The sequence below is a fragment of the Piliocolobus tephrosceles genome, chromosome 13, assembly GCF_002776525.5.
Source record: "Piliocolobus tephrosceles isolate RC106 chromosome 13, ASM277652v3, whole genome shotgun sequence".
Classification (NCBI taxonomy): Eukaryota; Metazoa; Chordata; class Mammalia; order Primates; family Cercopithecidae; genus Piliocolobus; species Piliocolobus tephrosceles.
This window is the reverse complement of record NC_045446.1, coordinates 53,931,325-53,957,706: the sequence shown is the minus strand read 5'-3', so window position 1 is coordinate 53,957,706 and position 26,382 is coordinate 53,931,325. Positions and strand designations below refer to the sequence as shown.

General features: G+C 42.8%; 1 protein-coding gene and 1 non-coding gene across 4 annotated transcripts; both read right to left on the bottom strand.

Annotated features, from left to right (window-relative positions):
- Positions 1-21,862, bottom strand: EIF4G2 (eukaryotic translation initiation factor 4 gamma 2). Of its 3 annotated transcripts, XR_003309373.1 has the most exons (23): positions 21,653-21,862; positions 20,483-20,609; positions 20,046-20,111; positions 19,163-19,303; positions 18,234-18,336; positions 17,632-17,763; positions 17,484-17,550; positions 17,246-17,397; positions 16,819-16,929; positions 16,550-16,633; positions 16,373-16,471; positions 15,662-15,803; positions 15,407-15,567; positions 14,950-15,063; positions 14,240-14,365; positions 13,986-14,090; positions 13,687-13,902; positions 13,334-13,592; positions 12,799-13,003; positions 12,469-12,680; positions 12,256-12,377; positions 10,470-11,133; positions 1-11 (listed from the first exon to the last, which is right to left on the bottom strand). XR_003309373.1 is itself a non-coding variant. In XM_026454021.1 (22 exons), exons 1-22 carry the CDS (start codon positions 21,696-21,698, stop codon positions 11,068-11,070), a joined length of 2,856 nt encoding a protein of 951 aa, XP_026309806.1. In that variant the 5' UTR covers positions 21,699-21,862; the 3' UTR covers positions 10,302-11,067. The 3 variants fall into 3 exon arrangements, 2 of the variants coding, with proteins under 2 accessions (XP_026309806.1, XP_026309807.1); XM_026454021.1 differs by lacking the exon at positions 1-11 and having other exon boundaries at positions 10,302-11,133; XM_026454022.1 differs by lacking the exons at positions 1-11; positions 14,950-15,063 and having other exon boundaries at positions 10,302-11,133.
- Positions 14,756-14,897, bottom strand: LOC111524724. Its single transcript, XR_002725856.1, has one exon. It is a non-coding gene; the product is annotated as a small nucleolar RNA SNORD97 (small nucleolar RNA).
- Positions 21,863-26,382: the final 4,520 nt, after the last annotated feature.

Genomic DNA, 26,382 nt, shown 5'->3' with positions numbered 1-26,382 from the left:
GATGCTCTTCCCTGCATTCGGGTGATGCACTGATCCTTTTCTGGAGGCACGAGGGAGGGGCAGTAAAACTTTAGGAGAGGCGTCACTCCTGGGACAGGAAGCCGGGGTGCCCCTCTCCAGGGCCCAGGTGTCTCAGCCATGGAGTGGAAGCCCCATGCACGAGACCTTGTCTCTCCAGGGCATGTTGTTATGGATGCTGCCTTTTTAGAGCAATGTGGTCCGACAATGCTGTCCCTATGCACTGGTGACTTGGTGGTTACAGCTCAGCATTTCCAAAGATAAAGCAATAGTTGTGGGGTTTTTTGTTTGTTTGTTTTTTGAGACAGAGTCTCACTCTGTTGCCCAGGCTGGAGTGCAATGGCACGCTCTAGGCTCACTCAACCTTTGCCTCCTGGGTTCAAGCGATTCTCTTGCCTCAGCCTCCTGAGTAGCTGGGAGCACCATGCCCAGCTAATTTTTTGTATTTTTAGTAGAAATGAGATTTCGCCATGTTGGCTAGGCTGGTCGCAAGACTCCTGACCTCAGGTGATCCACCCCCCTCGGCCTCCCAAAGTGCTGGGATTACAGGTGTGAGCCACCGCACCCGGCCAATAGCTGTGTCTTGAGCTTCAAATATCATAGATGCCTGAGTATAAGGTGTCCTGAATATAACGTGACCCCATGCCCACTGTAAAGGTTCTCTCTCTCCACCCAAAAGATTTTTCACTAACTTAAACTTATAAACTTTGGGGATGTAGATGAAATAGTTCAGTGTCTACTAATAATACTTATTAAATTTAAAATGTGTTTAAAATCACACGTTCATAAAATGTTGAGAACAAGTGCTTTCCTCCATTCATATTCCATAAAAGAATTTCACTCAAATTTATCACAGAATCTTTGTCCATTGTTGTACTTGAGCCATTTTCAGAATCATCTAACGGTTTTTAGGAGAATGTTGCCTTCCCACCCATCACGTTGTTTGAGGTCCAGGACTTGAGAGTCCGTGGTTCTGTGGCTGATTGTGTTGTCCTGAGCTGCCAGTACTCATCTGCATCGCATTAGGACAACTGGCCTTCCCATCTGTCCCGTTAGTGGGCTTTTCCCATCTTCATTTAATGTACTGCTCTTTCTTTTCTGTGTGAGAGAAGTTCTCGCTCTGTCAGCCAGGCTGGGGTGCAGTAGTGAGATTATTGCTCACTGCAGCTTCAACCTCCTGGGCTCAAGCGATCCTCCTGCCTCCCCTCCCTACCAGCTAGGACCATAGGAACACAGCATTGTGCCTGTCTAACTTTTAAAATTTTGGGGAGACAGGGTCTCACCATGTTGCCCAGGCTGATCTCAAATCCCTGACTTCAAGTGATTCTCCTGCCTCAGCCTCCCAAAGCAGTGGGATTTCAGGCATAAGCCACTGTGCCCAGGCTAATGTACCACTTTTTAAAACAAGCTTTAAAATGCTTATTTATAACTTTTGCAAACTCTTGAGATTTTACAACCATGTCCCCAGGAATAACAACTAAATCTGTATCCACTTTCTTTCACACCAAGCCTCTCAAAGGCCTCTATAAACATCAAAAACTAGCTATTGATTGGGATCACTTCAGGTTAATGTGTCATCCCCAAACTGTACATTGTTGTCCAAACAAATGTAATTGACAGGGCCTCATGTAATTGGAAATTGTCAGGCAATTATCGTGTGTCAATTAAAACTAATAAAAGTGAAAAACATAATAACAAACAACACATGTATAAGATATGTATTCTAAAACTTACACAATGATGAAAACAACATCAAAGAAGACGCAGGCTTGGCACAGTGGCTCACACGTGTAATCCCAACACTTTGGGAGGTCAAGGTGGGAGGATCGCTTGAGCTCAGGAGTTCAAGACCAGCCTGGGCAACATGGCAAAATCCCATCTCTACAAAGAATACAAAAAATTAGCCAGATGTGGTGGCGTGTGCCTGTAGTCCCAGCTACTTGGGGGCTGAGGCAGGAGGCTCACTTGAGCCTGGGAAGCAGAGGTTGTGGTGAGCTGAGATAGCACCACTGCACTACAGCCTGGGTGACAAAGTCAGACCCTGTCTCAAAAAAAAAAAAAAAAAGTCTTAAATAAAGAGATTTATCATGTTCATGGATTGGAAGACTCAACATAGTAAAGATGTTTCTCTACCAAAAAAAAGAAAAGAAAAGAAAATTGTTGTAGCTAAAATGTCAGGCTTCTTTTCAAGGGGATAAAAACTGCAGGTATTGGCCAGGCACAGAGAAACACGCCTGTAATCCCAGCACTTTGGGAGTCTGAGGGGGGGTGGATCACTTGAACCCAGGAGTTCCAGACCACCCTGGGCAACATGGAAGACCCCATCTCTACAAAAAATGAGCCGGGCATGGTGGCCCACCTATAGTCCCAGCTACTTGAGAGGCTGAGGTGGGAGAATCATTTGACCCCAAGAGGTTGAGGCTTCAGTAAGCTGAGATTGTGCCACTGCTCTCCAGCCTGAGCAACAGAATGAGACCCTGTCTCCAAACAAAATAAAAGCAAAACAAAACAAAACCTGCAGGTATTTATAGGTTGCCACATTTTGTTTTATTTCCCCCATCTTTGGAAATCAGCTCCAATTTTGACTGCTGTAATAGAAAAAATGCAGGCTTTAGAGTTATTCGAACTCTAAATCCTAGCTCTTCCTCTGACAAATGATGTGACTTTGAACAATGGCTCCATCCCCCTCAGCTTCAATTTCCTACTGTTTAAATTGGGATAACAATGTCTACATCCCAAGACTGTTCTGAGAATAATATAGTCAGAGTTCAAAAAGGTTAGTCTTTTTTTCCCACTGATTTTTTTAAAGAGCTTTTTGTGGTTAACCCTTTATTGTGCACATGGCAAATATTTTAATTTATCCTTTATAACATTTTGGGACAAACAGATTAATAGGCAAATCTGTCAACATTTCCCTTCATGGTTTCTGGATAAGTATATTTTTTTCACAAAGAAATAGATGTTCCATGAAGTTAAAAAAGCTTAGGCATCGGGGTCCCTCACTTGCCTGGGCCTCTTCCAAGGCTGCACCTAATTTTTCATTTGTGATTTTGTTTCCTTTTTCCTAAAGAGACCCCCGCCCCACCCCCACCCCCTCCCCCCACCTGGCAAATATAAACTTCAGGCCCCACAGAATCTGGAACTTCCCCAAGTAACATGCTTAGAAAAGTCACCTCACCCTAGTCCGGGCACGGTGACTCACGCCTGTAATCCCAGCACTTTGGGAAGCTGAGGTGGGCAGATCACCTGAGGTTAGGAGTTCAAGACCAACCTGACCAACATGGCAAAACCCCGTCTCTACTAAAAAATACAAAAATTAGCTGGACATTGTGATGGGCGCCTGTAATCCCAGCTACTCGGGAGGCTGAGGCAGGGAGAATTGCTTGGACCTAGGAGGCGGAGGTTTCAGTCAGCCGAGGTCAGGCCATTACACTCCAGCCTAAAAGAAAGAGGGAGACTCTGTCTCAAAAAAAAAGAAAAAGAAAAGTCACCTCACCCCAAATTATGAAAAATTTTAATATGCTTAGCTTTATATCTTTTCTTTTGGCTTATTTTCTAATTTTTTAGTACTAAAGTTGATTACTAATTTTCTTCAAAGCATTTTTCTCAGCACAAAATAGAGCTCCACTGCTCATTCATTTACTTATCTTATTTACTAGCTCGTCCAAGCCCTTCCCTCACCTTTCTGCACCCAGCTGAGTTGTGAAGCAGCTGGTGGTTTCTGGAGAGGAGAGAGGAAGGGACAGAGCTGGAGGGCACGGTGGCCCTGGATGGAAGTGATGGTGCTGGGGTTGGGGGCAATGTATTAGTTTCCTAGGACTACCGTAATGAAGTAGTACAAACGGGGTGGCTTGAACCACAAAAACGTATTCTCTCATTGTTCTGGAGACTAGAAGTCCAAAATCAAGGTGTCAGCAGAGCATCAGAAGGCTCTAGAGAGGATCTGTCCACTTCTGTCTCCTAGCTGCTAGCATTGCTGGCAAACTTTGGCAGTCCTTAGCTTGTAGAGGCGTCACTCCAATCCCTGCCCCCGTCATCATGTGGCATTCACCCTGCATGTCTGTGTGCCACTTCTCTTATTATAAGGACACCATTATATCAGATTAGGGCCTCCTCTAAGGACTTGATTACATCTGCAAAGACCTTATTTCCAAATAGGAAGGTCACATTCACTGGTACCTGGAATTAGGACATCAGTATATATCTCTGGGGGCTGGGGACATAATTCAACCCATGACAGAAGGATTAGGGGCTGATTCTTCCTCACCTCAGGTCCTACGCCCCAACCCTCAGAAGTGCCTGTCCCTCACTGCGCTCATTCCACCTTGGTTACACTTCCAAGCATGAGGGGCTCATTGCCTCTGCAACGGGCCCTTTACTTTCTCTCTTCAGTTTCTGTCCCCCACCCCAACATGCATTTTGGTGTATCTGGTATAAACACTGGCTCCTGAGTTACAGTGTAGGGTTTGAATCACCATCCCATGACTTAATAGATATGTGGCCCAGTACTTAAAAAGAGCATGCATGATGTGGTGTGGCTCTGTGTCCTCACCCAAATCTCATTTCATCTCAAATTGTAATCCCCATAATCCCCACGTGTCGAGGGAGGGACCTGGTGGGAGGTGATTCGATCTTGGGGGCGGTTTCCCCCATGCTGTTCTCATGATAGGGAGTTCTCACAAGGAGATCTGATGGTTTTATAAGTGTTGGACAGTTCCTCCTTCACACTCTTTCTCTCGTTGCCTTGTGAGGAAGGTGCCTGCTTCCCCTTCACTTTCTCCTGTGATTGCAAGTTTCCTGAAGCCTCCCCAAACATGTGGAACTGTAAGTCAATTAAATCTCTTTTTTAAAGAAATAAATTACCAAGTCTCAGGTATTTCTTTATAGCAGTGTGAAAACAGCCTAATACAATGCAGAAAAGGCGTTCATAACTACTTGCCAAATACATGAAAGACCTTGGGCAGGTGCTTTGCTTCTCTGAGCCTCAGTTTGGGGCTCAGATATGGGATTAGTGAAGGGGGATAGTGAAGCACCTACCTCAAGGATGTTGGGATGATTACAAGGGATGACTACCCTGATACACTTGGTGCAGCCTGACATATGCTAACTCCTCGTAAACATTAGTTACAGTAATCATAATATGTCCTAGCAGAGCTCAGGATGCAGTGCAGGCACTGGCTGGTCTTAATGAAGATTGATACTAACAAATGATAAAAAGCAATCCTCCAAAGACGGCCCATCTCACTCAGCATAAAAGCCAAAGTCCTTACTGGGTCTGACTAGTTCTCTGCATTGACCGGCGCCCTTCTCCCCAGCCTCAAACCCCCTTGCCCTCTGCTTGGCCAGATTGTTCCTCAGACAGGCCAGGGGCGTTCCCAATCTCAGGGCCTCCAGCTTGGCATCCCCTCTGCCAGGAATGCTCTTCCTCCAGATGACTGTGGAGTTCACTCCCTGGCATCTCTTAGATCTTTGCTCAAAGGCCACCTCCTCCTGAGGCCATCCCAGAACCCCCTCTTTCAAGCAGCACTCACTCCACTCCCTAGCCCTTATTCTGCATCTCTACATACAGCACTTTTTACTGCCTGGCACTGTACGTGTGTTGATTTACTGTCTCTCTGCTATCACCCAGAAAGTTTGTTCCAAAAGAAGACTGTCTCATTACTGTTACATCTCTGGCCCTGGAGTAGCCCCTGGCAAATATGTACTCAGTACATACTTGCGAGACGCATGGACTTTAGAACAGTTCCACAGCTGTCCATCACTGCTGTTCCATACCTAGCGATGTGGCCTTCGAAACGCACCGGAGAGCTAGGCAGACCAAGGATAATTTCACAGGTAAGTCAAATAGAGCCTGGGAAGGTGCAGCGATTGGCCTAGGCTCCCAGAACTGATGACCTGCGCTCTGGTCATCAGCTGGGGCCGGCGCTCTGCTCTGTTCTGCGCGCTGCGCAGCTGACCAGAGCACCTCTAGAGGAGCCACTGCTCATTTACCAGTCACATCGTCGTGTCATGCAACGCTGACAGGAGACCAAACCCAGGGCAATATTCTCATTCCCCCTCTCCATGAGCGTGACCGGTGGGTCTCGGTCTTGCCTCCGCGTGGGCTGTACAGGACAACGGCCAGAGCCTTGCAACCCCACCCCCCTTCCAGGGGTGGTCTCCCGGCAGCCCGGCAGAGGGCGCTGTGGGACAGCGTTGCTGATAGGTTGGGGACCTGGGTCCAGCTCAGCGCCCTGCGCTCCTGCTGGGTCAGGACTGGCGAGGGCAGGGCTGCGGGGCGGGGCAGGCTGTGGGACTTCAATGTCCTGTGTCTGCTAGTCTCTGCCCTGTGCTCAGGTGTCTCCTCGTCCAGGGCTCTTGCATATTCTTGGAGAGCTTTGCTTGGAAAATTGTCTCTTAAGCTAGTGAGAAAGTGACTCGTTTTTGGTTGGTATGAGGCTATGGTTCCAGAGTTAGAAAGGGAGGGAGTGTTGGTTTGCAGGAAAGAGTTTAGGGATGAATATTGAGTTTGAAGTGCTTGTGGCACATTCAGAAAAATTGTCCAGGGGCTGGTTGGATGTGCGAGTTTGACATTCTGGAGAGGGGTTTGGACTCAAGATACAGATGTCATCAGCGGTTAGCTGGTAATCGGATCCTCAGAAGTGAATGACCGTGTTGAAGAAGGGAGGCAGAACAGCAACATTCAGGGACCAGGTGACAAAAGAGGGCTTTTAAAGGAGACTGAGAAGCTGGGAGAAAAACAAAGTAGGGAAGAGGAAAGTCAACTGGTGAATGCTTTTGATTGATCAAATAAGACTGAGCTATACCCTTCAATTAGATCTAGCCAGTGATCTTGTTAGTTCAGAAGATGGAAGCAGTTCTCCTGGGGAGGAATCTTAGAAAGGCTACTGAGAGGGTGACATTCATATCTATTGGGCTGCTATATGGGATGCTCTCCCTATTGACTTTCACATGTTAACTTGTCTAGCTCTCATCACAATCCTTAAGTATTAACCCTGTACGGTTTTTTTTTGTTTTTTGTTTTTGTTTTTGTTTTTTAAATTTTTGAGACAGGGTCTTGCTCTGTCTCCCAGGCTGGAGTGCAGTGACACCATCATAGTCCACTGCAGCCGCAAACTCTTGGGCTCAAGCAATCCTCCCACCTCAGCCTTCAGAGTAGCTGGAACTACAGCTGCATGTTAGCCACATTTTCATTCATTCATTCGAGACAGGGTCTCCCTTTGTTGCCCAGGCTGGAGTGTAGTGACGCGATCATGGCTCACTGCAGCCTCGCCTCCTGGCCTCACGTGATCCTCCCACCTCAGCCTCCCGAGTAGCTGGGACTACAGGTGTATGCCACCACACCCAGCAAAGTTTTTTTTTTTTTTTTTTTTTTTGTAGACACGGAGTTTCCCCACGTTGCCCAAGCTAAATTTTCTAAAATAATTTCTAAAATAAGACTCAGATAAAAAAAATCTTACCTAGGATCACGCTGCTTGTAAGTGGTAGAGATTAACCTTAGATCAATCTACAACTTGAGTCTGAGGTCTTTCCACTACTTCTTCCCTCTATGTCCACATCCTGCCATGTAGGGTAATTTTATTAATTCATGATTTGGTTGAACAAATATTTGAGTGTTTACTGGGCACTGTTCTGGATGCTGGGAATGCAGCAGTGAAAAAAACTGGCAAATACTTCATGCTGTTCACATTCTAGCAGGAATCAGATATAAACATGCAGTATATCATGTAATGAGACATGGAGATACAAAAAGAGGGATGAGGATGTGTTTAGAGTTTTAAAAATATATGTGAATTTCTTTCCTGCCCCTTATGATCTGCAAGAGGTTATCAGAATTGACAATGAGGACTTTACTAATAAAAGTGACGTTTGAGCCAAGACCTGAGGAAGGGGAGAAAGCCAGTCATCCAGTTATCCAGAAAGGAGGAACGTAAAACTTCCAAGGTAAGAAGATGCTTGGCATGTCCTAGGAGCAGCAAGGCCAGTGTGGTGGGAGCAGAAGGATTAAGTGCCGGCAGTAGGAAATTAGATCAGAGAAACAGGTCGTGGGGCAACGATGGGGAGAGGGGTAAGGAAATCAGATGCAGGGCGATGTAGACCAAATTAAATATTTTGACATAAAAATCCCACTAGGTGGGAAGCCATTTGGTGGGTTTAGAGCCAAGTGGTGCTGTGTTGAGAAGACAAAATGGAGGCGAGGGCTAAGCAGGAAGGCCAGTTAAGGCTACTGTGGTACCTAGGTGAGAAATGAGGGTGGTGGTTGAAGAAGCAAGTTGTTCAATTTCTAAAATGTTTGGAATGCAATCAACATGATTTGATGCTAGACTGGATGCAGAGTATGACAGCAACTGAAAAAGTATTGAGATCAGGCATCTCCCATTGTAAACTGAAAAGCAAGAAAAAGGAGGTGTCCTGGGAACAAGTTAACACTTTCAAGGAATGAGTCCAACTTGTCAAATGCTGCCTACAGGAGGATCAAAACCTACTAGATATATGGAGTTACTGGTGACCCTGAGAAAATTTTGGTGTGGGGAACCTGGGGAGTGAAACCCTATTGAGGCTTGAGAATGGGGAAAATTGGACAACTTTCAATTTTGCCGTATATAAAGGAAAAAAATTGGAGGCAGTAAAGATGTGCAATCTTATTTTGAAGTCACCATGAAGTGAATGAAAATTAGTCACTACATGCTGATACTAAAGACCTTGGCCATTGTGCAAGGTACATCCCAATTATATCCAAATACTGCCGTTTCACAGTATGGTAGGTTATAAAGTACACCGTTAGGTGTCTTTAGAACAAGGTAGCAGCAGTATTATACATTCTCTACAGGTTATTTTGAGTAGCTCTTGACACATATGGGGTGGGAAGATTAAAGCATGATTCTGTAAGCAGTAACAAACCACTACGCACTGGGTTTAGTTGTTTTATTGAGACGGAGTTTCGCTCTTGTTGCTTAGCTGGAGTGCAATGGTGCCATCTTGACTCACCGCAACCTCCGCCTCCCAGGTTCAAGTGATTCTCCTGCCTCAGCCTCCTGAGTCACTGGGATTGCAGGCATGCACCACCACGCCTGGCTGATTTTGTATTTTTCTGGAAGAGTACAGGGTTTCTCCATGTTGGCCAGCCTGGTCTCAAACTCCAACCTCAGGTCATCCACACACCTTGGCCTCCTAAAGTGATAGGATTACAGGCGCAAGTCACCATACCCGGCCCAAGTTTAGTTCTAACACTTCCTTTAGTCTGATACCGTGGCTGAACTGGGAAAATTCCGGCAATATGAGGAATTGAATAGCTGATCCACCTGTCTAACCACTTGCTCCTTTTGCTAGGTTAAAAATTAGTTTCCTCCTCTTAGTGGGGAAGGTTGGGCAGAGAAACAACTTACAGCTTTTAAAATCTCAAGTAGGTTCATACAAATCTCTGCTTAGCCTTAATTTTGCTGTACTCAAAGTACTCACCAAAAGCTTGACTTGTTAAATACTTCAGGGAAGATGAGTGCCATAACGCAAGGTTTAGCTTCCCTGGCCCAAGTAAGACACAAACACATTGATTGGCTCTGCCCACCACCCGTAGGAGCATGAGCAGGCAGCCTCTTCTGACTTCAAGGTTCTGATGGGTTCAGCAGTGTGACAGTCTGCCTTGAGGGTCTCCCCCATCACCAACAGGTTGTTCTTCGGTGTTGATATCAACCAGAATTCCAGTAGCACACTTCAAGAGCCCCCATCCATGCCAATGTTAGAAGTAACCCTAGGATTGTCAGAATGTTCCAGGGCTGGAGGGAAATCCTTTATATGTGCTTTTGGAAAACATGCAGAGGTTTAAGTTGAATCAAAAGTCAATTTTATTGGGACGATGGAATTTTTCCAGAGGAAGCAGGGATCTTCCTGGACATTCTGGGGCAGCTACTTGGGATGATGCTTGCAGGACAGCTAAGCTTATCCAGACATCATCATGTATTTCCGTCTGACAAAAGATAAATGTCACCAAATTGTAGTTGCTATGTGTACCCATGTTCCTCCACATTCATGAGACTTGCAATTTTTGATTATAAAAATCATTTATATTGGTTAGTTTTAGTAACTCAAAGGAAAAATAACCACCTTAATTAAATCTTGGGTCTCATCATGAAGAGTCTAAAAATTCCTTCTGGAACTCAGGCTTGTACAGCAGAAAAACAAACATTTGAAAGTCCGTAAGTCAAACTAATGTGGGTCTCCTATACCTCAACAACAAAGCTGACTATTCTCCCAGACTGTCGATGCCATTTATAGCCACACATCACTACATCAAGTATCACAATGTTTATTGATAGATACAAGTATATAAAATCAGGGCATGAACATGACTTGATAAATTAAGTAGACTTAATTTCAATACTATAATAGGAGGGACCAATTCAAATTCTCACCATTTGTTTCACACCCACAAAAACCACTTCAAGGGCATTAACGATCTCTCAAAACTGATCAGTTTTGTGCAAGTAAACCATGTTTCTTTTAAAAAGACTTGTGCACTTGCCCAGGCTCAAAGATATTAAAATCTAGCACATAAAGCCCATTACTAGAGGTAGAAATACAGGCAATATACTATTACGGCAACAACCATCAATTACAGTTAAGAATTTTTCTGTAACAACCAAATGGATAATCAAATATTGCAACAACTCAAGTATTACTGAGCAAAGTGCATTTCTACAGTATTCAGTGTTGCTATTCAGTTTTCTAACTTAAAACAGCCTATGATAACTGGCAGCAAAGAAGGTCCTTGCAATAGACTGCCTCTGCTTGAGAACTTATGATGTAATTATTGCATGCTGCTAATATACTATCTAAACATTAAAGATACTCCTAAAATATTTGATGGTAGACTATGATTAAGACATTACACTACAAAAAAACCTTATGCAGAAGAAAATCCTAACTGACGTGCTTCTGCTTTAAATATTGTGAAAACATTACAGCGGAATGAATTTTCGCAGTGGTTAGGTCAAATGCAGTTACATCATAGCAACAGTATGTTTTGCACAATTTAAGGCTTTGGCTGGTTCTTTAGTCAGCTTCTTCCTCTGATTCTTCTTCTTCAGCAGTTTCTAGCCAGGTTAGCCACTGATTCACCTATAAATTAAGATTTGTAACTTAAAATAGTTCACAATATAAATGGAAATCCATCCAAAAAGTTTTAGGTGGTACTACAGTTTTAGAATATGAAACAAGGACATCCTTACAACAATTTGTATATTAAGTTATACAAACAGTGGTATATTATCCAGATTTGGGACAACACAGAGCTAGATATAATCCTGCAAGGATGAGCTTCATGAATCTAGTTTATAATCAGTAGTAAAAAGGTAGTAAGATGCGCTGTAGGACCAATGTTTCTCAAAGCCTGGGCCCCCTGGAAAACTGGTAGCATGAAAGTCACCTGGATTTTGTACACAGACCTACTAAACCAGAATCTCTGGGTTAGGCCTGGAACCTACTTTTAAACTGCTCTGCAGGTGATTAATGCATTCACTGTGATTTGAGAATGCCCTGATGTTCCTCCCCTAGGGCTACAACTTCATTCAGTAAGACACAATTAAATTGTGAGAAATCAAAAGCATCTTTTTTAAAAAATAAATATATATTTAAACTGTTCTTTTCTTTTTTTGAGACACAGTCTTACTCTGTTGCCCAGGCTAGAGTGCATTGTTGTAATGTCAGCTCACTGCAACCTCTGCCTCCTGGGCTCAAGACATCCTCCCGAGTAGCTGGGACCAGGACCACAGGAACATGTCACCATGTCTGGCTAATTTTTTGTATTTTTTAAAGACAGGGTTTCACTCTGCTGCCCAGGCTGGTCTTGAACTCCTGAGTTCAAGTGATCCTCCCACCTCGGCCTCTTAAAAGTGCCAGGATTACAGGCATGAGCCACGTGCCCAGCTACAATTTCCTCTTTGCTGACGTTTTTTAAAAAGCTTAAATCAAAACTTGTACAGTCACTCCCATCTATATAAGTAGCTATACTCCTTGAAAAATTTGTTAGCTACCTCTAACATCTTATACACCACTAGAACTGATTCATTGTGTAGCTTTACTTAATCATAGCTTTAAACAGTGCAGAATGAAATGTATGGGTGAAGACAAACTACTAACTAGGACTATCTTGCCTGTATTTCAGTTGAAAAAGGCTCTAAACTTGAAGTTAATACCAAGCAAAATGAAATAAGCAGACCAAATTTTTAACAAAAGACTTACCTGGAACAAAGCCTTGCCTTTTCCCGGAAACTCTTGAGTTATATCTTCTTTCCAAGCCAAGAAAGCTTCTTCTTCAATAATTTCCATATCATAGAAGTGCACAAAAAAGCGAAGTAACATGCCTTTAAAAAAAATTAAAAAGTAGTAAGCCCATTATTTAGTGTGCTGTTTAAGACTTGCCCCACACCATTCCTCCGATACAAGTCCCCTCACCTTTTGGGAAGTTGCTGTTATAGCAGTGCACCTGAAGAGCATACAGGGCACTGACTTGTAGATCAACGTGATCATGAAGAAATTTCTGCATTACTGGCTTGAAAGAAAGAAGTAGTTGTTTTTCCTGCTCTAACTGTTCTTTGGAAGGAGCAGAGGATGAATCTGTTTCATCGCTGGGGGGGTTTACTTCACTAGAAATGTACTGTAAGAAGCTGGACAGAAAGAGGTCTTGTTAGAACCCAACAGTGCGTTTTCTTGCTTAGTCTCCTGCCTTGTAGACATTCTTTTCTAGTACATGAAACACTACATGTAGAAAACCATTCGTCTTACCTAGTCATTAAGATGTTCACAAATCCTTTATCTACATGAAGTTTGGGAGAGATGTTATCTTTAATCCATTTATATATGGTTTGAGGGGATGGATCCAACTTTATTTGCTTCAACAGTTCCTTCTCCAGTTTGAGGAGTGGGAATAAGAAACTCAGTCCCTTTCCTTCCAAAATCTCCAACATGCGGTCCTTATTCTGATCAATTTCTGAAGAGACAAAGCCACTTGCATCATCTAAAAGTTCATTTTACCAAGTTGTCCTGTCCAGAGAACAGAACTTCACAAATGATGTCCCCAAGTATACAAGATCCATGTAGCAGAATAGAGAACCAACCCAGCAAATGAAAAAACTCAATATACGGATCAAATGAAAGTAGTTTAATCATAAATCTTTTTATTGGTAAGATCTGCAGTAATGTTTATCATTATCTGAGCAGGACAATCAGACCATCTGACCTACATAAATCCATTCGAGGTACTAAAAATCTCTAAATATAGTATTAAAAAACGAAAACAAACAAGTCAGCATTCTCTTACCTGGGAGCATTTTCTGCATATTGACCTTGCTTTGTTGAAAAAGTTCTGTTAACCATTCTCGATCTTGTAATTTAGCTAATTGCTGAAGACAAAGTAGGAAGAGAGGAAAATGGGTGCCACTTTCTAGTGGTTGAGCTAGTTCTGAAATGCTCACCAGCTCTGAAATGATGGCACGAGCTGCAAACTGTGCTAAATATGATTTCACCAAGGGGATGTCAACCTCCAGTTTGGGACACTGGTCCAATACATTCAGGAAAGCCTAAGAAGAAATATACAACAGTTTATCAGTTCTCAAATTTGAGTGGTAAGAGTTCTTAAAGAGTTGTTACCACACAATCAGTAAAGTGTCCTACCTGCATGAAGTTGTCACTTGTGGCTATCCCTTCCTGTTTGAGTAAACTGATCAAAGAACTTGCTTTTTCTTTATCTTCATCGCTTCTATCTAGTGACAGGATGATTACTTTGCTTAACATCTCAGGAAGAAAGTGTTTAGGAGCCCTCATTTCTCTTACACCATTGACAGCCTCATTTGCATTTCCACTATTTAGATATTCAGTCACAACAGTTTCCTGTGAAGAACACAAGTATCTTTAATGTTTTCTCTATCTCAAAAATAGGCTGATTACACTAAAATGGGATATATGAAACTTACAGTTAGTTTAAGTAGTTCTTCCTTTGATGGTGGTGGCTTTTTGCTGGTCTTGGCAGGCTTTTCCTGGATAAGTGGTGGATTAGTTTTGAGACCAAGCTGAGGTGTCTAAAAAACAAGCAATGACAAGTTATTTTTTAAAAGAAGGAATATAGTTAGGGGGAAGAACATACTAAATTTAGAAAAAAAAAAAAGTCTTCAGTCATCTTTAGAAAATAATGGAACAACAGAAAATGCTATCACACTATGGTCTGTACCTGTCCCAGAGGTGGTGTTTGAGTGCGTGGTGGTTGTGCACTAGGAGGAATCATAGTTATCTGGGGCTGAAGCTTTGGCACTTGATTTTTATTCATTAGGAAAGACTGAGCAGGCCTCAGGCTAATCTGGAATTGAAAACAAATCAAAATAGAACTAAATTAACAACATGCAGTTGGTGAACATATTAAATACAACATCTAAAATCCGATACAAACATGACAGAATCTAGGGAAACATTAAGCTTTTTAAAAAATTAAAGAAGGCACTCAACAGGTTTAATTTTTGACAAAAAAATTAAAGATCTGATGATGCATATAGTAAGATACTATTATAAATCTTACATTTATGAGAATTCTCTTAGAATTAGCATGACTAAAATATTCAAATAAAAACTGCAAATTTAACCAGTTTAGAAAATTCCTTGTTTTATCCTTAAATCACCCTACTTACAAAGAAAGAAACCACAATATCTTGACAACCATTTTCCTTGCCCTAACTAATAGACTTTAGCAGACTTGCCCTCATATCTCATAATCTTCACTCACAGGACGCTGGACATTCAAAGAAAGAAAAATAAGTACAGAAAAGAGAGAAAAATGTAAAGAACTCCAGCATTAAGTCCTCTTAATAACGCGTCTTTTTATAATCATCGGGCAATAAATTTCTGAATTGACAAACTATGGTATATAAGTAACATAGGCAAATGTACCTCATCTGCATTAAGCTGTCCTTTCTTAGAAAACCGAGGTGGCATATCCTTCGACTGTCCTTGCAGCTGGGATAAGAGTCCCTGACTCTGGTTATGGTAGAGCTGGCTTAGCCCCTATTTCAGAAAAGGAGAAAGAAAGTCTAGATAAAAAGGGGTCCACAAATTATGGTAATCAAGTACCAAAAGGGATGAGCCAAGCCAAAAAGAAAGTTTAATCGAATCTGCTCAGAGAAAGTAAAAGATGAAACAGGTAAGAATAAAAATCTAACCTGTCAAATAAAGTGATGTCATTTTACTAATACTTTACTAATCTTAAGGATAAACATTTTAGTTTGAAATAAATGTTGCAGATATGGTTTAGAAAACATGCACACTCCTAAAATAGTTTAACAGCAAATGAAATCACATATATTGCAGAATTTAACACTTATTGCCTAAACACTCAAATATTACTTACCTGGCTTTTCATAAACTTGCCTCCCATCTCTCCAAACTGCGACTGTGTGGGAGGCATGATGTGTCCCCCATGGCCATTGAACAGTTGATTTGAACGATGACGTCCCATGGTGGGTGAAAATCTATCCTGGATAACTCCTGGACCAGTACCAATTCCGCTACCTTAAAATACATATATGGACAACTCTCAAAACTCTACTGACAAAGTTAAACTGATTTTTCAGCTTAATGAAACCACTGTTTTTTTCAAAATTACCTGGCATTTGTCCGAACATATCAGCAAGTCCTCCAAGTGGGTCCCTATCTATTTTCATCCTGGGTGGCATGAACGGTCCCTCCAGGAAGAAGTCACTTCTCATCCCTTGAGCCATAGGAGCAGGAATAAACACCCCTAGATCCTTTAGAAATGAAGTGAATAAGCACTTTTTGTCTCTGGACTCTATTTCACTTAAAACTAAAATTCTTGCAACTGGGGGGGAAACCTATAATATTAAACTGTAATTTATGCTATTTCTGTAAATAACTTCTTCCAAAAATGGCAGACAAGGCTGGGCATGGTGGCTCACACCTGTAATCCCAGCACTTTGGGAGGCCCAAGCCTTGGTTTGCATGAGGTCAGGAGTTCAAGACAAGCCTGGCCAACATTGGTTAGAACCATCTCTACTAAAAATACAAAAAATTAGTGGGTTGTGGTGGCACACGCCTATAGTCCCAGCTACTGGGGAGGCTGAGGCAGGAAAATCTCTTGAACCTGGGAGGCAGAGGTTGCAGTGAATCGAGAACATGCCACTGCACTCCAGCCTGGGTGACAGTGTGAAATTCCGTCTCAAAAAATAAAAAAATAAAAATGGAAGACAAGACACTAAAAACATTAAGCTCCGCCACTAAGATGAGACAGACCCCTCAAGTGTTCAGGGTGGGTGGTACAAACACAAAGTCTATGTGACAAAACAAAACCCAATCTTACTTTTACTGCATCTTGACGGATTTGATTGATCGTCTTTGGTCCATTGTCAAGAAAAGCCTTGCGAGGAACCCAATGGTGTTCTCGCAACTCTACGGTATCCTTTAATTGAAAAATATATTTCAATATTCCTAAACCAAAAACTCAGCTTACCAACACATTTAAAGAAACCAGTTTTACCTGCAGCAGGAAACGAATCCTCGCTGGCAATTCCTTACTTAACATCAAGGAGCACATTCGGGCAAAGTACTGATCCATTAAGGACTGATAAGAGAAGAATACATTCATTGGAAGAGCTAAAACAAATGTGTTCAATTTACAGCTTTTAAGACTTCTAGATTACAACCCAGTTAATGGCTAAATATGGCAATCCCCTATGATGTCACAAAAATAAATAGCTTGATTTAAAGACAAGCTACTTGTACTGCTTCCATCAGCTACACACATACCTTGGCTCGTTCATGGTCTAATCTAGGTCCCACTGTCCTCATTATCTGACAGAGGCACTCCAAATCCTCTCCCATATCTTTGAGTTGGACTCTCTTCTTCTTTTCCAAAAGCTACAAGAATAAAATGCCATGGTGACAAAATTTTACAGTTACTCTGGTTTAGGCGTAGTACTTTCCCTTTACGTTTGCACTGACTCATTCACAGTTCCTACAGAATCTAGTATAGTGCTTTCTACCAATCTGATTAGTTCTAACCCTACACTTTGTCAAACACCACATATTTCAAATTATTCTTCTATGTTTGGTAAATTTTGTTGCCCATTTGTATTTAACTAGTCAACCTCCCTCTCAGATGAATAATTGACTCATTTCCCCTAAATAATGATTGACTACATTCACCTAAGCCTAACTTCCCCGTCACACTTACTGTTTTGATGCACTTATGAAGGATAGATTCGTGAATAAGATCAAGCTTGCCAAGCTCTCCAATGAATTTGATGTTTCCCAACATCTTGATCTTAGCAATGGCTCTCTGTTCCTCCTCCTCGGGGAGGAGGGGATTTTCACGCTTATCATAGACTGAAAAAAAAAACAATGAAATAAGACAACATTCAGAATTAAGCTGAAAATATACACTACTACTTAGTATCAACTCTAAGTCTTACCATCAACATTTCTAGTTCGGTTTTCAAATTCATCTTGTAATTTGGAAATTAGGAGGCGTCTGAATGTCTGGGAAAAAAGACATTTGTCATGCCTTAAGGAAATTGTTCAAGTCAACCTTAAAACAAGCAAACAAAAACTACCACTTACGGTGCTTTGCTTCTGTCCTGGTTGACCCTCTGCTGCTGGGCCATCAAAGTTTGGTGCATCTTCTGCCAATCGCAGACATAGCTGAGCATACAGTGAGCTATACTTTGGCTCTTCTAGGGCTTTGTCCACAATCTACAGAAAATGTCATTGCTTAAACTAAATACGAATACTACTTCCAAGAACCCTTCCTTTAGGAAAAATACAACCACCTAAATGTTAGCTATTACACTGTACCAAAAATGTTCAGTTATACAGTTCTCATCTAGTCACATCCATCTCCAGGGAGTCAGAAAATGGCATGGATATCAAAACTTTCAAGTCTACATAAACTGTCATACAATGCATTTCCAAGACCAAAATACGGTGTTTTCCACAAAAGAGCTTGCTAAGCACCACCATTTATCTCTTCAAGCATAGCATGAACTTAACATTTACCTCTTCAATCTAATGCTACTGAAGTCAGTGGTTCTTTCTAATCACTATCAGTATTCAAAAATCACACCTCAGGGTTTTAAGTAGTAATCCAAGTGTAAAAAAACACAACTTGAGTTTGTTGAACAGTTCCCTCTCCCTTTTGAGTTAAGCCAATATTTAAAACTTACCAGCAGTATGACCCCTTTAAGGATGAGTTTAGACTCTACACCCACATTGAGGAGCTCAAGGCATAGCTTGTCAAACTTTTCAGGAGTAAGCTTATTTAGTATGCTGGAGAAAAAGGAATTACATTTTAAGTGTTAGCTAATAGACAGAATTTGAACTGAAAAACTGCTTTTAAATTATACTGATTTTTCTTCCACTTGATCCCTTTAATAATCAAGACATGTTTTCTTACTCATCTAAAACCAAAAGAATGCTGAAATAAATCTGTTATTTTAATTACAATGATTTGAATTAGATAGGGGGGTTCCCAGCTATTTGACAAGAATCCTTTCTCACTTTCTCAAGGTTAGAGTGCAAAGATCTCATTATCAAGGCTAGACCATGAACTAAGACCATTATATTCCCTGCTTCACTGGCTTAAATAACATAGCACTTCCCTTAGCCAAGGCAAATGCTAGCACAACAGGATTATGGATTGCAATCCGATGGCTGAAAGCAACCGTTAAGACCAAAAATACGACATTCAAGATACATTTTTCTTTTTTTTGAGACAGTCTTGCTCTGTCACCCAGGCTGGAGTGCAGTGGTGTGATCTTGGCTCACTGAAACCTCCATGTGTAGGGTATTCAAGTGATTCTCCTGCCTCAGCCTCTTTAGCAGCTGGAACAACAGGCGCCTGCCACTACACTCGGCTAATTTTTGTATTTTTAGTAGAGATGGGGTTTCAACATGTTGGCCAGGCTAGTCTTTAACTCCTGACCTCAAGTGATCTGCCCACCTTGGCCTCCCAAAGTGTTGGGATTACAGGCATGAACCACAGCGCCTGGCTAGTTCAAGGTACCCTTGCCTTCTTAGTAGTACAGCATACACACCAAACACAGCTAATCCATACTATTTCCCATCTCTTAGTAAAACAGACCTTCCAACTTACCCTCTTACTTTCCTGAAGATTGCATCATGTCGTTCTTTTTCGTTTGCGGAGTTGTTTGCTGCGGAGTTGTCATCTCGTCTAGTGCTTCGTGCAGGAATCCATTTCTGAGCGTTTTGCCCTGGGGTTTTCCCCAGGAACTCGCTAATAAAAATCAGCAATAACACTTATTTTCACACAAATGTTAAACATCATAAATTCTCTGAAAAAGTAATTTAGGCTTTCTCGACTTCCCCTCCCAAAAAGCCAACTCTGGAGATCAGTGGTTCTGTAACGGTAGTGTGCATCAGAATCACCTGAAGGGCTTGTTAAGACAGATTGCTGGGCCCACCCAGTTTCTGCTTTCACTGGTTTGGGGTGGGGCCTAAGAATTTGCATGTCTAGTAAATATTCCCAGTATCAACGCTATGGATCCAGGAACCACATTTTGAAAATTAGCATTTTTTAAAAAGAGATAGGGTCTTGCTGTGTTGCCCAGGCTGATCTCAAACTCCTGCACTCAAGCAATCCTCCCACCTTTGCCTCCCAAAGTTGTTCGGCTGCCAAGTAACACTTTCTAATGTTTTACTGACCATGTTGCGTGTGTACCATTTTACTAATACCAATTAGTAGGAATAATAGCTACTGATTTCAGAAAAAAACATTAGTAAAAATAATCCAAAGAACAAGAAAAAAAGTAAGTTTGAGAATCTCAACTCATTTAGATAATTTGGCTAAGGAATAATCAAGAGCTGATATTCTATATTTAGGATACCCAACAGAAACCATGCCCCTTAAGATTAGGAGTCTTGATGGCTATTGCCTTAATTACACAGTCACATGGGAAAGACTTTTAACTTAATTTGTTACATAAAACTCAGTTTTTTTTTTTATATGTTTACCACACCTGTTGCCAGCAGTCTTGGGATAGTGCTGAGGTGCACCCCTACTTCCTCCTCCGCCCGAAGAAGCACTATTTAAAACAAAAAAACTTTTTTGTTTACTGTATCCCAACTATGTCTCACTCAAAAAGAATAAATCATCTATTTTGTGTTCTGCTTTTCTTGTAGAGATGGGGGTCTCGCTATTTTGCCCAGACTGTAGCCAGGTCTGTATTTTAGTGTACGTATGTTATGCTACAAATGAAGACCAAACTGGGACCCAAAGGAAAGGCAAATACTTGATTTTATTCTTCAGATGGCAGTTCTGAGAAGGCTGTCAATGAAAACCTAAGAATTTTTCAAATGAAAATTGCAACCCATTAAGTCGGAATTATTTGCTATGGTATCTAAGTTTTGGGACTGGCCTTTTCAAAAGGATTCCCCAAAATCAATCTAGACATACCTGAAACGAGAAGCACCCCCTTCTGCAATCGCACTCTCCACTTTGGCGGCTTGACAACGAAGAATCTTCAAAAGAATAATATTAATAGATGGGGTGGGGAGGGGAGGGGATGGGAGAAATGAAATACCTGGAACGAGAAAGAGCACCAAAATTACACACTGCTAACTAACATACAGATCTACAAGCCTTCATTCAATTATAACGTATTTCAGATCCTGACACTGTCACTGCATTGCAGATCTGTAAGACTAACCTAGGATGTACTCAAAACACAAACAGACAATTACATTTTGTTTAGCCACCTGGAAATTCCCCGGTGTTCAAGAATGCAAAGAGACTTCGTAGAACACAAGAGTATTTCAAACGGCTCAGAACGAATCTTTTGAAAAAGCCACATTCTACAGTCTTTAAAACTGAGCACTGATATCAATAGAAAAATCTAACTATAGACACAAGCAACATCACGTGGAAAATGTCTGCCCTAGGAATTTTTACTGCCTCGACGAAGAGGCCAGCGACTGCATGAGGTCTCTCCAAAAACTCTTCAGTTTTCCCCTGTCCACCCTTTCGCCTCCTCCCCGTGGAGAGCTCGTGGAAAGACGCGCGAGAGTGTGCCGGGTGTACGGGGCTAGCACTCGCAAGCGGAAGACCTGGGCTACAACATGGCAGCAGGAACCTCCGCCCCGTTTTTCCCTTCCTGGGAACAAAAGAGCGGAGCATTCCTCCCACACAGGCGCAAGTTAGGGAAGTGCTTCCGACAACCTCCCCGCGAGGCCGCGGGTCGCTCGGCTGGGAGGAGCAGCTGAGGCCGCCCCCACCGGCCCGGCGCCCAGCTCTTTGTTCTCCAGGCAGGAAGGCGGCCTCCTGCCCACCCGCCGCCTCCAAGCGGGCCCCCTCCTGCCCCATAAATCCCCCCGGGACTGACAACCGCCCCGCCACGGCCTCCTCCGCTGACAAAAGGAGCAGACATCATCTCTCTCTCTTTTCCTCCCCTCAAAGGGCAGCCCCGCCGACTCCAGGCCCTACACACCTCCCCGCCGGGAGGCCGGGCTCTGGGACGCCTGCGGTTCCCTGGTCCCGCGCCAACGGCCGGGCCCTCCCTGCCGGCCCGCGTGCCTCCCGTCTCGGCGCTAGCGGTCCGCGCCGCGCTCCCTTGCCGGCCGAACACACCCGTGCCTCGGTCCGCCACAGCCTCGGCCCTGCAGGGGTCGGCCATCCGGCCATGACCGCACGGCGGTCTGGCCAACACTGACGTTTTCCTTTTACTCCGTCAGCAACGGGAAGAGATAACAAAGGCCAAGACTTTCCAGGTGCCTGAAGCGCAGAGGAAATGCTAAAAAAGGGTCGCCCCACCCGGCTCCGCCTGCGGCCGCCATTTTGTACCACTCGAGAAGAAGCGGCCAGGGACGGCGGCCATTTTAGAGCGCTCCTCTCGGCGGCGGCGGCGGCGGCGGCTCCACTCACCTTCACCGAGAACTCAGCAGCTGCCACCGCAGCTGCCTCCTCAGGATCCGGTCGTCGGGGATAGGGAAGGGAGGGGAAAGGGGAACGGAAAACAAAAAAAAGGGGGAGGGAAGGGGAAGGAAGGAGTCGGGGACGGCCTGAAACTCAGCTCAGAGAAGTCACTGCTGCAGCCGCCACCGGGTACCCACTGCCACCTCCATAGGGCGCCGACTCACTGCTGGCGCTGAGGCGTGTCTGAAGCCGAACTTATCACTCTTGGGGCAGCCGAACCCACCAGAGCCGCCCCGAATGGCTCCTTCGCCGCCCAATCAGCGGCCCGGTTGCCGTCTGCCACCAATCCGCGCAGGGCAACGGGGAGGAGCCACAGGGCTGAGCTCGGTTGCGGCGCAGCCCCGCCGCAGTGCGCAAAGCCATATTCGCGAAGTCTCTGAGGCTGAGCCAGTGGCGTAAGGGGCCCCTTGCGCTGCCGAGATGTGGGCCGCGTGCGTAAAGCCGGAGAGCCCTTTTGAGTCTGCGTTGGTGTGGCTGCTGCTGCTTGCTCCAGTCCCTTTGTTCACTGAGTCGATATCCCATGCTCCAGTTGTATCATCCCCTTTTCTCCCGACCTCGTTTTCTCACCGGGAATATGGGAAGAAAACGCACCCTTACCTCCCAGGAGCCCTGTGCGTGGCGAGTGAGCATTGCTTTTCTTGGCGCCCCTTGGAGCTGTGGTTGCCCTCGCGTGCCTGGCCTCTCCAGGGGCCGGGCCCGTTGGGTTGAGGCCTGGCGCCCCCGGGCGCAGCGCCGGGACACTACCTAGTTCCAGGTCCTCGGCTTCGGCAGCCTTAGGGAACCCAGAGAGTAGTGGGCAGGAGGCGAGACGTGTGCCCTGATGCGAAAGGAGAGCTTCATTCAGTTCCTTATTGGCCCACCCCCTGCAGAGTGAATGAGAAAGGGATGAAAGGAAGGGGTTGATTGTCTTTCTTTGTACCGGACACCAGAAGCAGCTTTTCCCATAGGAATGTCCCGCTGGCGGTCACCGAGGAAAACACCCTGTGTGTCAGACTTCCGCGGGTGTTTGGAGGATTTCAAGTTGCTGGCTCCTGGGTTTGTTTTGTTCTGTTTTTTAAGTGCACGTTAAACATTGTCAGTTGTGTATTTTCATTTTATTTAGGGTCCACCATAAGAAATAGGATTAGGCTTTTCAAAGCCAGCAAGTTGAACTTTGTATACTTCTCAGGTAATGTATTGATGGGTACCGTATTCCATCGTTAGCGACACTGTAACTATACTAAAATGGAGTCATACTTCCATAAACTTAAACAATAAAAATGTCCCAGCTCCATTTTAACATGTAATACTTTCACACTGTATAGTCAAAGGCAAGAATGTGTGTGTTTTAACATGAATGACTTTTAAAGAAAGTGTTCAGTAAGAGGCAGGATTTTCAAAGACCCAAACTTAACCTTTGATGTGTCAAAACAGCTCTTGGTATTAGAGCACCTGGTCCTTAGTACAATTTTCAGGAAAATTGCAGTTTTTCCTACGACATTTAAATGTGATAATAGAAGGCTGTGGTGTGGCTCTACAGGTTTCTAACACAATTCCAGCATCTGTAGATCTTTGCTGTAGAATAAAGTCAGCATTCCCCACCTTACTGTTACTACACTTATTGCTATTAAATCAATTTTACTTGAACTTTAAAACTTGGAAGAGATATTCTAAAAAAAAAAAAAAACTTTTGGGGTGGTGGTGGTGCAAGTTTTGTTTTAAATACAGGAGGTTTCACTTTGTAATTTTTGGACCCTTCTAGCTTCATGATAACCCCAGAATAATGTTTCTTTATAATTTCTGTAGGGCCTTAAGGTTTGGAAAAATGCATTAGTATATGTGATATTTTTACATAACTGGTTTACATTCCATATATCTGATGATGAACGAATACATTAGTTTACTAGGAAGAGTAGTAGTCAAAAACTATTGTCTAGACTTCAAAGAGAATATTCACCTAGCCCTAAAAGTCGGATGTTCTTATAATTAAGACACTTAAAATTCAGTAATTAAAAATTTAAAAAAAGGTTTTACTTAATATTTTATTTAATCTTTGCTAATTGTGAACCCTTTTGGTATGGGCTTTGCAGATATGAGTTTATGTGAGAAATTGACCTGGAAGGGAGTAACCTAAGGTAGAAAGAGTAAAAATACTGATAAAACAATTTTTCAGTTACCTTTCTGTCACTTAAATAGAAAGATTTCAGATTGAAATCAAACCTGCAAAGCCCATTGCAGAAGGGTTCACAATTAGCAAAGATTAAATAAAACATTAAAACCTTTAGGAAAAAAAATTTTTTTTGAGACAGAGTCTCACTTTGTTGCCCAGGCTGGAGTGTAGTAGCGTGATCTCTGCTCACTGCAGCCCCTACTTCCTGAGTTCAAGCATTTGTTGTGCCTCAGCCTCCTGAGTAGCAGGGATTACAAGCACGTGCCACCACACCCAGCTGATTTTTGTATTTCTAGTTGAGACTGGGTTTCACCATGTTGCCCAGACTGGTCTCAAACTCCAGAGTGCTGGGATTACAGGTATGAGCCACTGTGCCCAGGGTAAAACATTTTTAATTATTGAATTTTAAGTGTCTTAATTATGAGAACATCCAGCTTTTAGGGCTAGTTGAATATTCTCTTTGAAGTCTAGACAATAGTTTTTTTCAAATTGAAATCTATTAAGTGAGGGAAATAAACATTGAAACTTTCTAAATGTTTCCATTCACGTCATGGATATATGAAAATTCAACAGCACTTTGGGAGGCCAAGGTGGAAGGATCCCTTGAGCCCAGGAGTTGGAGACCAATCTGGGCAACATAGGGAACCCCCCGCCCCCCTTCTCTAAAATTTAAAAGTTAAAGATCCAGATGTGATGACATGCGTTTGTAGTATCAGCTACTTGGGAGGCTGACACGGGCAAATCCCTTAAGCCCAGGACTTTGAGGCTGCAATGAGCCGTGATCACGCCACTGCACTCCAGCCAGAGCAATAGAGTGAGACCCTGTCTCAAAAAAAAAAAAAATTGCTGGGCACGGTGGCTCATGCTTGAGCTCAGGAGTTTGAGACTAGCCTGGGCAACGTGGTGAAAACCCGTCTCTACAAAAAATACAAAAATTAGCCTGTGTCCCACATGCCTGTAGTACCAGCTACTTGGGAGGCTGAGGCAGTAGGATTGCTTGAGCCCTGGAGTTTGAGGCTGAAGTGAGCCATGATCATGCCACTGCACTCCAGCCTGGACAACAGAGCGAGATTCTATCTTAAAAAAAAAAAAAGTCATTGTCTGAAATTTAGCTTTTAGTTCATTGAAAATTGAATTTTAAATATACCCACTTCAGTCTGCTAGTTTTCCACTTCCATTTTATCAGTTTTCTCTAAGTCCTAACTTGTTAACTCATATATTTTTGCCTTATTTTAACTAATCATGTCAAGTGCTGGTTATTATTCTAACACATACTATTTTGGAAGCATCTACCATCCTCTCTGTGCATATGAATTCCCTAATCATATACTTTCAGCCCAGATCTCTCACTTTACATCCAGTTCTGAATTTCCAACAGCCTTTTCCTCAGAGATGCAAACTTGAAGCCATAGTTTGGGCCACAGTAGTTTTAAACACTTGAATTTGATATTCACACAAATTTTTACATACAAATCCAGATTTCCATCTTTTCATGAAAAATATTAAAATATGGCAACACTGGGCCTGAAAGTCTCATAGGGCAACATTCAAGCATAACTAAGTAGAACTGCCTCCTCTTGATGTTTTGATTTCTCCAAGTTGCATCTGACTTGATTCACTCATTTATGTTCCCATCTGGCCTCTATAGCCATTTTGCTTTTTTGAGTTGTTTGTTCAAATTCAACAGATTCCATATGTAAACTGGTCATCTTCCTATAAGGAAAAGTAGTTAAACCAGTTGAGATCAAATGTCTTCTCTATCACTTACTGTGTAACTTTGGGCAAATAATTTAATTACTCTTCCTCAGTTTCTAAATCTGTAAAATGGGAATGATAGTAGTATTTATATGGTTGTTGTAAAGATTAAATGAGATAATGTATGTAAGGCACATAGGTTAGACCCTGACTTAGAATTTAATATTCGTTTCCATATTCTCAACAATATTGATTAACCAGCTGTTTCACAACTACTTTAATTTTGTTAAGGATCCTATTGTTGTTCTATGCTAGAAACTTGACCATATTTTTTTTCCTTTTGCTCAGATTTAATATTCAATCACCTACTGAATCCTGGTACTACCTCTCTCTAAATGTTTCTTGCAGTCATCTTCCTCCCTTCAACATCATTGTATGTATGCTAATCCAGCCCTTACTGAACTTTTCTCCTGGATTATTGCAAAATTCTTGTTGATCTTCTGTAGTCTTTGCCTACTAGTCTGTATATTCCTGTTAGTCT